The 17717-nt window shown below is 39.9% G+C and overlaps 1 protein-coding gene across 6 annotated transcripts in view; it reads left to right on the top strand.

The window, feature by feature from the left end:
- Nucleotides 1–17717, top strand: part of TMEM131 (transmembrane protein 131) — a 241469-nt gene that overhangs the window by 157713 nt on the left and 66039 nt on the right. For all 6 annotated transcript variants that reach the window (XM_024242528.3, XM_063713349.1, XM_024242527.3 and 3 more), the window contains 4 exons: nt 4393–4473; nt 6626–6776; nt 6874–6930; nt 8124–8185. In XM_024242528.3, the coding sequence (XP_024098296.2) occupies nt 4393–4473; nt 6626–6776; nt 6874–6930; nt 8124–8185 (351 nt within the window). The remainder of the gene's footprint in view (nt 1–4392; nt 4474–6625; nt 6777–6873; nt 6931–8123; nt 8186–17717) is intronic.

Below are 17717 nucleotides of genomic sequence, written 5' to 3'. Positions count from 1 at the left end.
GTGTTATAGTTTAGGCAGCTCTGCATTTAAAGAAGAGTTTTTAGCTATACAAGGCTGCTTTTTTTCTTGCCTGTAAACACTTTCTGGCCCAATATTCATGTTTTTTAAAACAGTTCAAGTTTATTTCTGGAAATAATAAATTTTTGGTGATGGCAACCTAGAAATTAAAATTCAGGGAAAGGATAATATAGAATTATGATTAAAAGCAAACTTGTTTTTTTTTTTTTAAATTCAACTTATCTTACCTAATCTTCTAGCAGTAATTGTTTTCAAGTGTGAAATTCCTCCTCACTAGCTCCTTGTCTCTTTCACAGTGGAAGTGGCTAGTGTCATTCCTTCAGAGATTTTCTGAAATCTCTACCTTACATCCTAGGGACTTAGCTGTGTGACATCTGCAGCCTCTGTGGCTTCTAGTTGTGTTGTCTGTGTTAAAAGTAGATGTGAATGCTTTCTAGAGTAGTCCAGGGTGCCAGAGTTCTTTCGGACCAACACTGCAGGACTTAAAGCAGCTTGAAAATGACAGGTGGAGGAAAAATACTATATTTTGTGGTAAGTATAGGGCTTTGGCAACTAAAATGGCTGTTGTCCCAGACCATCCTGGTATAACTGTTCATAAACAATGGAAGAGGAAATGAGGACGAACCAGGGAAATGTTCAGAGCCTGAATAGTGAAATGCTTAGAAATGATAAGTGAAAGCAGCACGAAAGAAATCTCTCCCCAACACTTGGCAACAACTGGGTGAAGATAGCCACAGTTTTAATTTTTGTAGCTGGATATCTTCATCACAGAAGAACCTGTTCTTATGTCCTGCTTTTCAGGTGGGAAGTATTCCCTCTTGTCCTCACCATCTTTCTGTTGTTTACGTCCTTTTGATACTTTAGGTAATGATGCAGTTTCCCTGTTCTGGCTGTTATTACAAATCTATGTAGAAATTTCAGAAATTCTTGCTGCTTTCTTTCCTTTTTTAAAAAAAGACAGGGTCTCACTCTGTCACTCAAACTGGAGTGCAGTGGCATGGTCATGGTTCACTGCAGCCTTGAACTCCTGGCCTCAAGCAATCCTCCTGCCTTAGCTTCCCAAAGTGCTGAGATGACAGGCATGTGCCACTGAGCCTGGCCTCTTACTCCATTAGACCCGGCTGCATGAGTTGCCGCACTGTGCCGTAGAAGGGCTGTTACAGAGTGCCCCAAGGGTGCTGCCTCATTGTGGTGACCAAACCACAAGAATGGAGCTTGCAGGACTCAGCAGATGTTGGTCAGTCTACAATTGCTGGAGTCGCCTTACAGTCTGTACCTTTTCTCTTCAGCCTTTGGAGTTACCAAGCCCAGCACAGTGATCACTTCGAATTCAATTCATCTAGTCTTTTTCCAGTTAAAACATTTTAATTCAAGATTTACACAAGAGAGCAAATGGAACACCAAAGTTGCTCTCTTAGAACCAAATATAAATTGTTTACCTGGGAAGACACTCTTAACCTTGTAGTCCAGTGTTATTCTGTGTCACTAGTCTTGTCAATATTACAATAAGAAAATATTGTAAAGCGAGAAAATGCATATGGTTTGTTGATTATACAACATAAACACATGAGTATGTTCTCCTCAAGAAAAAAATGTTAATTCAAACATGAATGAAGCAAAAACGTCCCTTTGAACTTCCTACTTCCCAGTCCAGCTGCCCAGCAGAACTTTCTGTGATGATGGAATAGTTCTTTTCCTGCTTTGTCCAAAACAGTAGCCGCTAGCTGCGTGTGACTGTTGAGCTCTTTAATTCAGCTAGGGTGGCCAAAATGTTATTTCAACTAATTTAAATGTAAACAACCACGTGTAGCTGATAGCTATTGCATAGACAGCACAGTTTTAGTCCAAGCCCTTCCTCATGGACACCACTTTTGCCACCTTGTATGTATCATTCTAGACCTTTCTCTTGTGCATGCATGTATGTGGGCGCAGAAACATTTATTGTGGGAATTTGTTTACATATAATATAGTCTGTATATAATGTTTGGCTTCCTTTTTTTCCTAAACTATACTAAATTAGAACAAATAGCACTGGACTAAAAATAATGTGTCAGGTTCCTAGTTTTAGTGTAATTATTTGTTTGACTTTGTAATTTAGACTTTTTCTGTCTCTATTTCTTTATTCATTTTCTCTCTTATCAGTAGGCGACTTTTTAATCTTCTGGGGTTTTTTTTGGTTGGTTGGTTGGTTGGTTGGTTGGTTGGTTGGTTGATTTTCCAGACACCAGGCTGGAGTGCAGTGGTGCCATCTTGGCTTAGCCATCTTGGCTTACTGCAGTCTTGACCTCCCAGGCTCAACCAATCCTCTCACCTCAGTCTCCTGAGTAGTTGGGACTACAGGTGCACGCCACCACACCTGGCTAATGTTTTTTATTTTTTTGTTGAGACAGACTCTCACTGTGTTACCTAGGCTGGCCTACAACTCCTGGGCTCAAGTGATTCCCCCCTACCTTGGCCTCCCAAAGTGCCGGGATTACAGGCATGAGCCACTGAGTCTGGTCTAATCTTCTGTTTTCAAGCATTGTTATGCTTGTCTGCTTGATACCTGCAAAGATTAATGAAATAATGTGATGTTTTCTGGTTTTCCAGAAAAAGTTCTATAGTCATCGTATCATTTAAGGTGCTATTATTATTAACACAATAAGCACTGTAGATGAGCACTGTAATAAATCAGGAGGCAAGTAATAATACACAAAGAAAATCTATATAGCTTATCAGTCTTTGGTAAATGCATTACTTTTACAGTAGCAACCCCCCGGCCCCCGCCAAAAAACAAAACAAAAAAACCCTTTAAGGGTCCAGGCTCAAGCCTGTAATCCCAGCACTTTGGGAGGCCGAGGTGGGTGGATAACGAGGTCAGGAGTTCAAGACCAGCCTGACCAACATGGTGAAACCCCATCTCTACAAAAAATACAAAAATTAGCTGGGCGTGGAGGCTTCTGCCTGTAATCCCAGCTACTCGGGAGGCTGAGGCAGGAGAATCGCTTGAACCCAGGAGGCGGAGGTTGCAGTGAGCCAAGATCACAACACTGCACTCCAGCCTGGGCGACAGGGCGAGACTCCATCTCAAAAAAAAAAAAAAAAAGTTTAAGCTCAAGAATTGCCATTTTTCTTGCTTTATCCTTTTTTATTTACTCCTGGAGGACTTCTTGTGATGAAACAAGTGAACGTTTTCCACCCATTCTCATACTTCACCCCAAATTTAATTGAATTAATATATTTTTTTCTTTTTAAGAGCTAGGGTTAGCTTACCTTTAAAGGAAGGTCTCCTGCCTTGTGACCCATTTTGTGTATATATATTTACCCAGAAGAAAGGAAAGCAGATGACCGCACCAAGACTTGTACTCAGTATCCACAGCAGCTTTCTCTCTAATGGCCAGACATTGGAAACAACTCAAATGTCCCATCAATGTGTGGATTAAAAAACTGCAGTATAGTCATCAAATAGAAGTGAACTATTAATGCATAAACAAAGTGGTAGACCTCAAAATAATTGCACTGAGCAAAAGAAGCCAGACACAAGAGTATATATTGTATTATTCCATTTAGATAAAACTCCAGAAAATATGAGCTAGTCTGAGGTGATAGAGAGCAGATCAGTGGTTGCCTAGAAATAGGAAGGGACAGAGAAGGATGGATGGATTGCACAAGGCATGAGGAAGCTTTTGGGGATAATGGATATATTTAATATCTTAATTACAGTGATGGTTTTATGCCCAAACACATATGTCAGGATTCATCAGGTTGTATACTTTAAATATGTATTATTTATTTTACATAAATGATAACTCAATAAAGCTGTTTAAAAAAAAAATAAGCTTAGGCATAAGCCACAGAAATATTTTTGCTACCAGTAGAAACCACATATTTTCATGTTCCATTAGAGTTGTTTTGTATATATCTCAAAATAATACTTTTACTCTTCACCATTTCACAATTGTGGTAGTTATTTGATCCACTGCTGGATCTTGTTATAAATGTATGGATAAAGAAGCACTTTGTGTTACTATAAGAAATACAAAATTTATGTTTCCAAAACTTGGTAATTTTTGTAAATGATTCCCTTTGGAAAAAAGAAAAAAAAGTATCCTGTTACTTTCTAAAATCTGGTCTCTGGAACAACTATTATACTTACACTGTTTGTAAGTTAAATTTTCAAAGTTACCTTATTTTAATTCAAAATACAACTATTGCTTACACATACAGAGCACTGAATTTAGTGATATTATACATATCCTATGTTTATATCTTTAAATGTTTTTAAATGTTTTGTGATAAACAGTTAGGATGTCAGAATTATTTCTGTGTAATAGCAAATTACCTGCTTTGAGAATATGACTTTAAACGTAGCCATCATGTGCTCTTTTGCCCCAGGTTGTAGAAATGTACTCTAGTGGAGGAGACCTTCACCTAGAACTCCCAACGGGTCAACAAGGAGGTACCAGAAAACTGTGGGTGAGTTGTAACCTAGTTTTCTCTTGTGTGTGCTCCCATGAAACCAATTATTCTTAAATTAGAAAATACTTAACTCTTTAATAGGCTTAACAAATATGGATGACTTCTCTTTAATCATTGTCTTAATGTTAATTTATGTCAAGTATATATGAAAAATGGAGGAGGAAAGAATATAAGTAGTAATTTTTGGAAAGGGCAGTGAGTAAAATTGGTGGGAGTTCTACCCCACTACATGGAAAGAAAGTAACTTCAGCTATTTTTCCTCAGAATTATATGGGTAAAGTTGTCTCTGAGTCTGATAATTTATGATGTGCTTTACACATAAAAAAAGTAAATGATTTAAAAAATGTAGGAAGGATTCATTATGATTTTGTTTTGTTTTTGACGGTAAGTAATTGAATGTTCAGATTCGCCATTGGCAAAGGAGATGGCATTTGCAGAGAGAACCTAGTCAAGTGCCTGCGATGACTTAGAAAAATTTTAATTCTTGAAGGTGATCTATGTTCACCTTCAATATTGTTGGATATTTAACAATATTAACCAAATTAAAGAGTATGTAAGAGAACCTTATTTATAAAGGTTCTTGCCATTTGTGAGTTTTAAAAATGTTTACCATGCTTTAATCCAAGAGGGAGAAGGCAGTTGTGGTCAATTCAGTTCCGTACCCAGCTCACTCAGATCACTGCTCATCTGTAATGGAGGAACACAAATTTTACAACCAGGAATAAGGTTTGAGGATCAGAGTTTCTTTATTAACTGCTGTTACACACACACAGCCTCTTGATTCTGTCTTCTGACCAGTCTTGACCACAGAAGAGATGTGGAGATTATGTTTTTAGAATGTTAATATGAACATCTAGAAACAAATTTATCAGCCAGTAATTTGGTTAATTCCCAGAATATAGAAACACAACTAGCAAAAAGAAATATGCAATGGACAGCTCATTTATATCCTTTCACAAAAATGTTTCACCTTGAAGTTATGGTGTTTGAGGGAAAAATCATGTATAAAACAATCCTTCAGAGGATTAAATTCAGACTATTAAATCTGTATATATTATTCTAGACAGAACTAAGAACTTCCTGTGAAACGTAATTGGTATCTAATAAATAAACGTAAGAGAATTCAGATTTTTAAATAGTCAAGAATGATAATGATAACAGAGAATAGCATAATGTTTTTATAGTCCTAGTGGCTGCAGAAAAAGATACGGTAGTTCTTATTCCTACAAACCTAGACTGAGAAAAAAGCCAATGGGCTGTGACCTCGCCTCCAGCCTATTTCAGTGTATATGAGAAAACCCCAGAGACCAAGTCAACTCCCTAGAGTTGGGGAGTGGATGGTCCATCCCTCCAATCCTAGGAGAGTTCCAATCACCTGTTTTCTACTTTGGGACTAAAAAAGAGAGTAGGGATAAGTGAAGGCCACTAAGCTGTAGAACACAGGAATCGCCTAAAATATGCTGAAAGATTTGTGCAGAGAAGAAATTCAGGTAGTCCCAGGGAGCCATATTGTTCTAAAACCAGGAAAGAGATTACTCCTCAAAATTTTTTTTCCAGTAAGTCTTCCTTTTAGTATATAAATGTTCTCTCATTACGGGACTGAAAATGTATGCTGTCTTACATGAATGCAGTTGGTAAACTGTGGATTTACTTGAGAAGCTTTGCATTGTTAGGTTTTCCATGAAAGAGCAGTGTAAGCCTTGCTGGTTATCATTTATGGAGGTTCTTGTGGACTTCTAGAAAAGTATTTTCCTCTGATGGTGACATTTCTGTTGCTTAAATTTCAAGACTGAGTTATATACCCAAACACCACTAACTAGCATATTAAAAAGTAACTGATTTTGTAGATTAGTTTTACCTTTTAATGGTGGTTTTGTAACTGACACTTTGTTTTCAGATCATTTGACTTCTTTTACTTTGCCTACCTTACATATCGTATTTCATCAATTCTAAACAGCACATTTTTCACATTTTAAAGTTCTCCAGAAATGGAGTGTGTGTTACATGTTGGTTTAATTAGCAATGCTTTTTTTTATTAATAGGTATATAAAATACTCATCTTTCAGTCAGTGTCATCCAGTTCAATAAAAAATGGTGGTTTTGCTACATTACAAAAGCTGTGCTACATTATGGTCTGTTAACTTGTCAGGAAATTCCTCCTTATGAAACCAAGGGAGTGATGAGAGCCAGTTTTTCATCTAGAGAAGCAGATAATCACACAGCCTTCATAAGAATAAAGACTAATGCATCAGACAGCACAGAGTTTATCATTCTTCCTGTTGAGGTTGAAGTTACAACAGGTTAGTGGAAAACTGATGAAATCGAAAGTTGTTTTGTTTTCAGTATAGCTTACTCTGGCAAAGTGAACAATAATTGTTGACTTTTCTTTTTTCCAAGCTCCTGGAATTTATTCCTCAACTGAAATGTTAGATTTTGGTACACTAAGAACACAAGGTAAAAAAATCTTTTAAAAAAGTCTTTATGGAGTTTTTTTTTTTTTTTAAAACACCTGTATTCAGTGCTGAATGGCTCTACTATGTAATTCAGCTTTAAACATTTCTCAGTTGGTTGCATGATCTTGTACGAATCTCCTTTTCAGACTCAGCGCCTTTACAGGTTTATACCCCATTCTGCTGAGAGGTGGGTGGCATTGCTTAACAGGTTGGAAAACAAGGCCATGGGATAATTTAAGTCATCTAAATGGAAGATTGAGGCAGAAAGTAGTTTTCTAGTTTCTTAATCCAGTTGCTCATCGATTCAGTTATGCTGAATCTTGATTTTTACTTCCGGATTTTGTTTAGATATGAGTTATTAAATTTCATTTTGACAAAATGTTAAAAGTTTGTTGCAGCTGTTCAGAAAACTCAATTTCTAAAATTAAAAACAACTAAGTAAAGATTTTTACTTACGAAAAACTAAGAGCACTTGTAACTGGGGATGTATATGGACTGTATATAATAATATGTAGTTAAGATTGAAGACCACATGTTTAAAAATTAGATTTGCTTTTAATATATTTTTACATTGTAAATTATTAATTTGCTTCATTATGTTTTGCTGGAAAGCTAAAAGATTAGTAATGTCTGAGTTCACAAAAAAATAATATTTGGGGGGCTGGGCATGATGGCTCATGCCTATAATCCCAGCACTTTGGGAGGTGGAGGCAGGCAGGGTACTTGAGGCCAGGAGTTCAAGACCAGCCTGGCCAACATGACGAGACCCCATCTTTACTAAAAAAAAAAATACAAAAGTCTGCTGGGCATGGTGGTACATGCCTGTAATCCCAGCTAGTCAGGAGGCTGAGGTGGGAGGATCACTTGAACCCAGGAAGCTGAGGTTGCAGTGAGCCAAGAATGCCCCACTGTACTCCAGCCTGGGTGACAGAGCAAGATTCTGTCTCATTTAAAAAAATAAATAAATAAGTATATATTTTGGGGTTTTCAAAAATCTGGGTTAAGCGGGAACAGTTCTTGTAATACACAATGTCCTTATGAGTAAAGCAATTACCACCTGTTTCTTTTTATTAATGTTATTGTCATTGTATTTCACAAATTGATAGCTTCAATTTGATAAGTTATAAGGTAAAGATTCTAACTTGGCTAAAAAGCACCTTTTTAAGAAATATTTCTTTTCCTCAATTTTAACAGATCTACCAAAAGTTTTAAACCTTCATTTATTAAATTCAGGAACAAAAGATGTACCAATAACAGTAAGTTTTTACTTCTTTTTTTTTCCTAACTTATATATTCTTTGTTTTTAAATGTATGACAAAGTTAAAAATAATTAAACCCTTACTCTAAAATAATTCTATTTGGTGATGACCTGGTGACACTTTGGTTCTAAGTGTGATGTGAGAAACCTGTTCTGCCCCAGCCACCCAGATTTGAAGGATGAGAGGGAAATAGGCAGTCTTTTCAAAGTAAGTTTGAACCAAAGTTCATGAGTTTCTTATACAGGCACAGTCATATAAAAGGCCTGTTCTGATAAATCCTAAAATCTGTGGGCCATGTGTATAGAAAAACAGGTTATAAGGATTTCATCAGATTTGGTTGTTGGAGTTAAGGTATGGGCAGGAAAGAGGAAAAAGAGTCAGATGAATTGGGAAGAAAATAAGCAAAAAAAATTTTGTAGGTAGTGGTAAAGTGCTGTTAACATTTGTCACAGGCTCCGTAACTAGCAGTTATTGAGTTACCGTAGGCAGCACATGATAAACTAAGGCCCTCTCTCCCTCACACATACAGAGTAAGTAACTTTTAGGCCATATGGAATTGAGGTGCCGTTAGATAGTTTTAGGAAAAAAACGGATATCTAAGTTTTGCCTTGGCCCATAACGTCTCTCCCTGATGAGGTCTCCAAGATATATGCATATGTAATCATTATGTAGGAAAATAGAACATTTTTATTATAATTTGTGCTGATGCCAGAAACTTAACTTCAGTGAACTGACAAAATGAGATATAGATCATGTGGGCTTGAGATTTAAGGGACCTTTGTCCATCGATGGCCATACCCAGATTTTATCACCAGCTGGTGGAGTAGACCAAAGAGAGAGGAATATACAAACCCCAGCGAGGAAGCAAGAGATGGTCTTCCCAGGTAACCACATTCTGATGCGCAGTGACCTTCCTCACTAGTGGGACCAGGATGCAGGCAGTGTCCTCATATCTGACCTAGCATTTCTCCTAATGTGATTTGGGGATTTGATGGGAAAGTGCTTTTACTTAGCCCAAGCAAACCACCCTAACTTTTTACATACAATAAATGGACTGAAACAAGTATCTTTTTCAATAAACATGTTATAGAAAAATGAAATTGGCAATTAACCCTAAGAATGTGAATGAAGAACTAGTATTCAGTTCACTTATGACATGGAATTAAATAGGCCCATGTTTGTCCTTTTTCTTATTCACTAAGGAGTTTTAGGATATATTGTAAGTGAACATGTGAACATTTTTGCTCTTACTGGGTCAGGCACTATGCTAGTACTGTTATGTAATAAATGTATTACTTAATACCTATATGGTGCAGTGGTCCTAGTTTCCTAAATAGGAAAACTGAGTTAGAGCTGCTTTTTTTTTTTTTTTTGGAAGTGACTTATGCAACTATAAAAAATGCAAAAATAGGCCAGGCATGGTGGCCTCACGCCTGTAATCACAGCACTTTGGGAGGCTGAGGCTGGTGGATCACTTGAAATCAGGAGTTCAAGACCAGACTGGCCAACATGGCGAAACCCTGTCTCTACCAAAAATACAAAAATTAGCTGGGCATGGTGGCACAAGCCTGTAGTACCAGCTACTCAAGCTGAAGCAGGAGAATTGCCTGAACCTCAGAGGTGGAGGCTGCAGTGAGCCAAGATCACGCCGCTGTGCTCCAGCCTGGGCAACAGACCGAGACTGTCTCAAAAAAAAAAAAAAAAAAGTTATATGAAACATGAAAGTATATTATACAGTGCCACTTAGCAATCACATCTTTATGAATATATCATTTTAATTGCATAGTCTATTTCTGTTAAAAACCTATATATCTATTAATATAATACATCTGTACCTACCTATGTGTGTATCTTTTATAATATCCAAAGCCCAAACTCTGCCAGTGTTTTGGTAGTTTTCTCTTATACCCGCCTTCATTCACCCATTCAATAAATATTTAATGACCATCAACTATATGCCAGCTGCTATGCTGACTGAGAATACAGCAGTGAATCAGACCACTGGGGTTCCCTACCGCATTGAGCTCACTGTTAATCAGGGCTCTCTGGAACTCTGGGAGATATTTAGATTTTATTCTAAGTGTAATGGGAAATTATTACAGGATTTTAAACAAGAGAGTGACATCATCTGATTTATGTGTTGTAAAAGGTCACTGTAGCTACTTTGTGGAGAGTGAACTTACAGACATGGAAGGGCAGAAAGCAAAGGAGACCAGTTGGGATCTGATTTAGCAATCAGCCTGAGAAATGATGGTGGCTTAAACTTCCCACCTTATCAGCTATAGGGCAAGCCCACCTACCGTGGAAACTGAGTTTTCAGAGCTCTTCTTAAGGTTTTCCCTGTGTGTTTCAGCATTTTCTGCATAATTCACCAGGTTTAGAGACTATAAGATATTTAGAAGGGTTCCTGTCTCCTTCTGTTTCACAAACATAGAATTTTCAGGATTTGCTAAGCAGTGCTAGAAGCTGGAGATTTTTTTTTTTTAATTCCCCTTCAGGGAATTCATTCTCTTTCTAAATATAGGATTACTAAAGCAAGCAATTCCAAATAGAAGTTCCTCACCTGCTAACAGACAGGATGCCCAGGTCCAAACTCTCCTAATATGTCTATAATGCAACTTTGAGAAAATGGCTTTCCTCAGCATTTACAAAACATTAGTGCTGTATAAATGATGGAGTAAGTTTGCCTGAGATGCCTTCAGAGGAATGTTTGCATGAGGTTTCCCTTGGTAATTGGCAAATTGGAATCATAATATCAGCTTAACATATGCTTTAGTGAATTTGTACACAAATTATTAGAAATACAATGTTAAATGCTGAAAGGTTATTTTCCTTATTTGCTCAAGTGCTTTTATAAGCAGTTTTAGAATGTTCCGGACCCTTGAATTTCACTTGAGGGTTACTGAGCATTAGTTGGGTCTGAATGTTGTGAGAAAAGCCTAGGACTATATTTAGAACATATGCGAGCTTGCGAGCTGCCTTTCCTGGGAAACTTGCAATAGTTTTATACTTCTTGATTATTTTTGAGTTAGCAATAGTCACTAACAGGTTGTTGTATAAATATGCTTACTACAAGGTGATGATTGTGTATTAGTTCTCATTTAAAGCCACCAGAATGGGCCAGCTACTTAAGTGTTTTGTCTTGGGTTAGTTTGTTGGCTTTTTGTTTCCCTGGAAAATGAGTTTTAACAATTTGGGGTTTTTGTTTGTTTGTTTGTTTTTTTACTGATAATGAGTGAAGAATTCAGACCGTTTGTATAAAACATGAGTTTTCAGTTGAATATTTCTTTGTTATTACTGCAGCGTATTTTAAGGTAGCAATACTAATGTAAAATTTTTATCCGGTAAGGAAAATCTTAAAGTGATATGTTTCATATGAAAAAAATTTCATCAACTATTTTAAGTTCTTACTAACAGTGACTATATTTTAACAAACATCCTTGCTTTGCTATTTCTGGCTTGGTGTTGTACAGGCTGATAACACTCAAAAAATGTTGTGCTTGTTGTTGAAGAACTCCCACTTCTAGCCTTTAAGCATATTGAAAAATGGTCAGGCCTTCATTGTGTGTCCGGAGTTGGTTCCTTCTGGTGGGTTCTTGGTCTCTCTGACTTCAAGAATGAAGCCATAGACCTTTGTGGTGAGTGTTACAGCTCTTAAAGGTGGTGCGGACCCAAAGAGTGAGCAGCAGCAAGATTTATTAAGAGTGAAAGAACAAAGCTTCCACAGCGTGGAAGGGAACCCTAGTTGCCTCTGCTGGCTTGGGTGGCTAGCTTTTATTCCATTATTTGGCCCCGTCCATGTCCTGCTGATTCATCCATTTTGTAGAGCGCTGATTGGTCCATTTTACAGAGTCCTGATTGTTGCATTTACAATCCTTTAGCTAGACACAGTGCTGACTGGTGCATTTTTACAGAGTGCTGATTAGTGCATTTACAATCCTTTAGCTAGACACAGAGCGCTGATTGGTGCGTTTTTACCAAGTGCTGATTGTTGCATTTACAATCCTTTAGCTAGACACAGAGCACTGATTGGTGTGTTTACAGTCCTCTAGCTAGACAGAAAAGTTCTCCAAGTCCCCACTCGACCCAGGAAGTCCAGCTGGCTTCACCTCTCAATCCCCCCTCTAAATAGGACACCCCAACTGCTGTTGGGAATTGGGCAATGATCATTCTAGCTACTTCCTACTGGATAAGGGCAAAGAAGGGACCCTGCAGTGGTAGTGTCCTCCAGAGGGGAACTGTCTAGGCCAGTCAAGGGGCCAGTGGGTCGATGCAGGGGTCCTTGGTAGAAGTTGTTAGTTGAGCTTATTTGGGGTTCCATTTGTAAGACCATCTGTAGCTTGATGGCCTCGATCGTAGAGGAAACAAATTGGACAAGGAGATTAAAAATACAGGGCCCAAAGGCAAATAATAGCAAGATGGCTGTCACAGGACCTAGAAAGGGAAGAAGCCATGTTGCCCAACTCCAGAGGTTGGTATAAGAGTTTGAAAGGCATTAAAAGAGTTAGAAAGGCGTTGTCTGATTTCAGAAGCCTTTTCCTGTAAACGCTGTACTACCCCTGACTGGTTAGTGTAAAAAAACACTCTTCTCCTAAGAAGGTGCAAAGTCCTTCTTTCTCAGCAGTGAGGAGGTCTAGGCCTCAGCGATTTTGGAGAGTCACTGCTGCCAAAGAGTCTATTTGGGATTGTAGAGTAAGGATAGATTTCATTATTTCTTGCAAACTGAGAAATCCTTTGAGAGTTTGTGGTAGTAGGATTATGATGTAGATAAACCTGATATTCTGGTTCCTGTAGCAGTGGCCATCTCTAACCCTGTAAGTAGGGGTATTAGTTGTATGGCCCTGTGCTGAGACACTTGAGCTTTGAGGGGCACTGATAGGGTCTGATTTCATAAGATTAGAAGTTAGGATAATACATGTTACACTGTTAACTTTTAGCAAACTTTTGTTGAAAACCTTGTAAGTTTGGGATTTTAAATTTTTTTTTTTTTCTGCTTATCACTTACTGAATACCCATTGTGTCTTTTTCCCTTAATTGCTTGGGAGGAACCATCTATCGTCCCGTCCTGAAGGGAGTTCCTCCTAGGTCTGGTCAGACCTTTGTATAGTAATTAGTTAAGATTTAGATCCCCTGTTAGGAAACCTGCTGGGTTAAGGATTTTTGATAGGAAGGCTACTGGTTGTCAGTGGCCTCAGTGCTTTCGGGCTATGTCCTTGTTTACACTGACAACAAGGTGATATTGGAGTGCTATAGGGTTACAGAGAAGACCTTCAATTATCAATTATAGGTTTTAAGTTTACCCTGGCTTTTAAAGGAATAGGGTATACTTTTTTCTATACTACTTCCATTTCTTTTTCTTTCTCTTTGACTTCTTTTTTGTCTCTTTTTCTCTTTCTGACTCCCTCTTTGTCTCTGCCCTTCTCTCACTGTCTCTCTTTCTCTCTGACTTCCTCTTTGTCTCTGTCTCTTCCTCTCTCTCTCTGACTTTCTGTCTCTTTCTCTCTTTCCTTTCTGCTGGTCTTTCCCTGCCTCTGCCAGCTGCTTATGCTGCTGTTCTCCCTTCTCCTTCCCCTTTTGATGGCTTCGGCGGTGTGAGACTGCCACCTCTTTGGGTTTTTGTACTGCGTGCAATAACTCCATAATTTCCTTGTGATATTTAATGGGGGTTCCCCCAGAGGTTAGGAACTCCCTTTCTTTCCATATTGCAGCATGGGCATGTAGGATTAGATAAGCATACTTGCTATCTGTATACACACATTTATTCTTTTTCCCTTTCTCAGTTTTAAGGCTCAGGTAAGTGCCACTAGTTCTGCTAACTGGGTGCTGCTCCCTAGGAGAAGAGGCTTACTTTCAAGTACGGTTGCATCATTAACTATGGCATAACCTGCCCTTCATATCCCATTTTCCACAAATGAACTTTCATCAATATATAGGTTAAGTTCAGGATTAGCTAAGGGGACTTCTAAGAGATCATCTCAGGTGGCATAAATCTGGACTATAATTTGTTTCCAGTCATGCTCGATTGGTTCCCCATCCTCTGGGAGAAAAGTGGCAGGGCTGAGGGCCACACACGTACGTATTTGAAGCACCGGTCGCTCAAGGAGTAGCGTCTGCTATCTAAGTAGGCGGTTGTCTGATATCCATAAACTTCCTTTGGCACCTAGTATGCCATTTACATCATGAGTAGTCCAGACAGTGAGATCCTATCCTTGTATTATTTTGATAGCCTCTGACACTAAGATGGCCACCGCCACAGCCACTCGTAAACAGTGAGGCCAGCCTTTTGCTACTACATCAGTTTTCTTTCTTAGGAATGCCGCTGGTTTTGGGGTTGTCCCACGAGTCTGAGTAAGGACTCCAAGAGCTATCCCTGCTCTCTCTGTGATGTATAAAGAGAAGTGTTGTCCTGTGAGAAGGCTTAAAGCTGGAGCTTGTACTAGGGCCTGCTTTAAGGTTTTGAAGGCTGTTTCTGCCTCTGGTTCCTATTCTACTAGATGAGTATTTGCCCTCTGGGTCTCCTTGATTAGAGTATAGAGTGGTCTGGCCATCTTGCTGTATCCGGGGATCCATAGTCAACAAAAGCTGGTGATGCCAAGGAACCCCCGTAACTGTTTTAATGTCTTAGGGTGAGGATAAGCCAGTATAGGCTGTATTCATTCCTTGCTGAGGGCCGTGGTTCCTCTGGCTAAGATTAGGCCTAGATATTTGACCTGCTGTAGGCAAAGCTGGGCCTTCAACCTAGATGCCTTGTACCCTTGATTAGCTAGAAAGTTCAAGAGATCTAGAGTAGCCTGCTGGCATGAGGCTTCCGAACTGATAGCCAGAAGTAAGTCATCCACATACTGAAGGACCAGAGTGCCTGGACTTGAGAAGTGGCCTAGACCATGGGCCAGTGCCTGACCAAACACATGAGGGCTATCCCTAAACCCTTGGCGCAAGACCGTCCACATAAGTTGGGACATGTGGTCTGTGGGATCCTCAAAGACAAAGAGAAACTGGGAGTCAGAATGCAGGGGAATAAGAAGAAGACATCCTTGAGGTCCAGAACAGTGAGCCATTCTGCTTTCTCTGGTATTTGAGAGAGCAGGGTATAGGGGTTGGGTACAACTGGATATAGAGGAATTACTGCCTCACTGATGAGTCTAAGATCTTGCACTAGTCTCCACTGACCATTCGGTTTTTGTACTCCTAGAATTGGGGTATTGCAGGGACTGCTGCATTTCCTTACTAAGCTTTGAGCTTTTAAATGTTTAACAATATCCTGTAATCCTTTATGAGCTTCAGGCCTTAAGGGATAGTGCCTTTGATAAGGAAAAGTAGTGGAGTCTTTTAGCCCGATTTGGACTGGGTGGGCATTTTTTGCCCTTCCAAATTGTCCTTCCAATGCCAAGACTTCAGGGTTGATTCTCTCCTCAAGTAGGGGACAACAAGTGGGTAACTTGTTCCCCATATTCATGTAGATAATAGCTCCAGCTTTGGCTAATATATCTCTCCCTAATAAGGGTGTGGGACTTTCAGGCATAACAAGAAAGGCATGTGAAAAGAGCAAAGTCTCTCAATTACAACTCAGGAGGTGGGAGAAATACCTGGTTACAGGCTGTCCCAGGATTCCTCGGATGGTAACGGACCTTGGGGACCATCGTCCAGGACAGGAGATTAATACTGAGAAGGCTGCACCCATGTCCAGGTGGAAGTCAATTTCCTGGCCTTCAATGTTTAAACATACCCAGGGCTCAGTGAGGGTGATGACATGAGCTGGCGCTTGCCCCAGGCACTGTTAGTCCTGCTGTTGGATCATCTGGTTGGGGGCTTCTGGCCCAGAGAACCTTTGCCGTCTGGGACAGTGTGCCTTCCAGTGATTGCCTCGGCATAGTGGACATGGGTGAGGGGGTGGCTGATTTTTCGTTGGACAATCTTTTTTAAAGTGTCCTTGTAAACCACACTGATAACAAGCCCTACCAGGTGATCGGCCTGCTTAATTTTCTTTCCTCTCTGAACCACCAGGGTTTGTTTGAGGGCCATGACTAAGGCTGTGGCCTTTCTCTGATCTTGCTTTTCCTTTTGGGCCTGTTCCTCTTGGTCCCTATTGTAGAACACCGAGGTTGCCAGGTTTAATAATGCCTCCAGATTTTGTTCAGGGCCCAGGGCTTGCTTTTGGAGCTTCCTCCTGTTATCTGCAGCTGATTGGGTAATAAACTCATCTTTTAGGATCAATTGACCCTCCAGGGAGTCGGGTGACAGGAAAGTATATTTCCTTAAGACCTCCCGTAGCCGCTCGAAGAAGGCAGAAGGATTTTCTTCCTTTCCCTGAGTTATGGTGGACATCATTGAGTAACTCATGGGCTTTTTCCTAATTCTTCTTAGTCCTTCTGGAACACAGGTCAGCAGATGTTTACAACTCCAGTCCCCATGATCGGAGTCTAGATCCCAGTGGGGATCCATACTGGGGATGGCTTGCTGACTGGTAGGGAATTTGTCCCTTTCTTCAGCTGTCATTGTATCATTTACTTGGCTAAGACACCAGGTATCTCCAAACTCTCGGGCTGCAGCTAAAGCTGCATTTTTTTCATTAAAGGCCAGGGTTTGATGTAACAATAGCATGACATCTCTCCAAGTGCGATCAGAGGTTTGCCCTAGACCATATAGGACATCTGTATACCTATCAGGATCATCTGAAAGCTTCCCCAGGTCTGCCTTGATCTGCTTTAAATCAGAGAGGAAGAAGGGGACAGGAACCCAGGTTGGGCCAAATTCCTCTCCCCCTACAGCTTGAAGGGGACATAACCGATAGCCCAGGGAGTTTTGTGGTGCTTTGGAGATTTCTTTGCTTGTTTCCTTTTGGGTGGGGGAGATTAGAGGAGGCTTATCATTAATAGGAAGGGGAACTATAGGGAGGCTAGGATATGGGAGTAAGCTGAGAGGTCCTCCTGTGGGATGTAAATTGCAAGCTTTGCATAGTTGTGGATTCTCCCTCAATGAAAAGAAAGCTTAGAGATAAGGTATTTCACTCTACTTGCCTTCCCTCTTACAGAAAAGGTCAAGCTGCAGGATAGTATTGTAATTTATACTTCCCTCAGGGGGCTATTTTCCCCATCAGAGAGAGAATATTGGGACCAGGCTGTAGTGCAGAAAAAAATGAGCCACCTCTTTTTCAGGGTTTGTGGGTCAAATTGGTCCCAATGGCTTAGGATGCATTTCAGGGGTGAGCCTGTTGATGCCTAAGTGTTTCCTATCTGAAAGACAAAACCGCCTGCGGTTTTGGTTTGTTTGTTTCACCCCAGCCCAAGAACCCACAACAGTCCCTGGACCCTGCTGATCGGAATAGTTGCACTCACCAACGCAGCAGCAGAAACACTAGTTTTCCTCCTAGACCACAAGGAGGACCAAGGAAGGTTGGATTTAGTGGCCCTTACCAACACATTCTCGAAAACCTGCACCCTTGCCTGTCCTCCTACACCACAAAGAGGACCAAGAAAAATCGGATTTAGTGGCCCTTACCGATGCATTCTCGAAAACCTGTTAGAGTTCT

Source organism: Pongo abelii, chromosome 12 (genome assembly GCF_028885655.2).
Source record: "Pongo abelii isolate AG06213 chromosome 12, NHGRI_mPonAbe1-v2.0_pri, whole genome shotgun sequence".
In the NCBI taxonomy this organism is placed as follows: domain Eukaryota; kingdom Metazoa; phylum Chordata; class Mammalia; order Primates; family Hominidae; genus Pongo; species Pongo abelii.
Note: the sequence above shows the minus strand (reverse complement) of the source record. Positions and strands in the feature narration are given on the sequence as shown.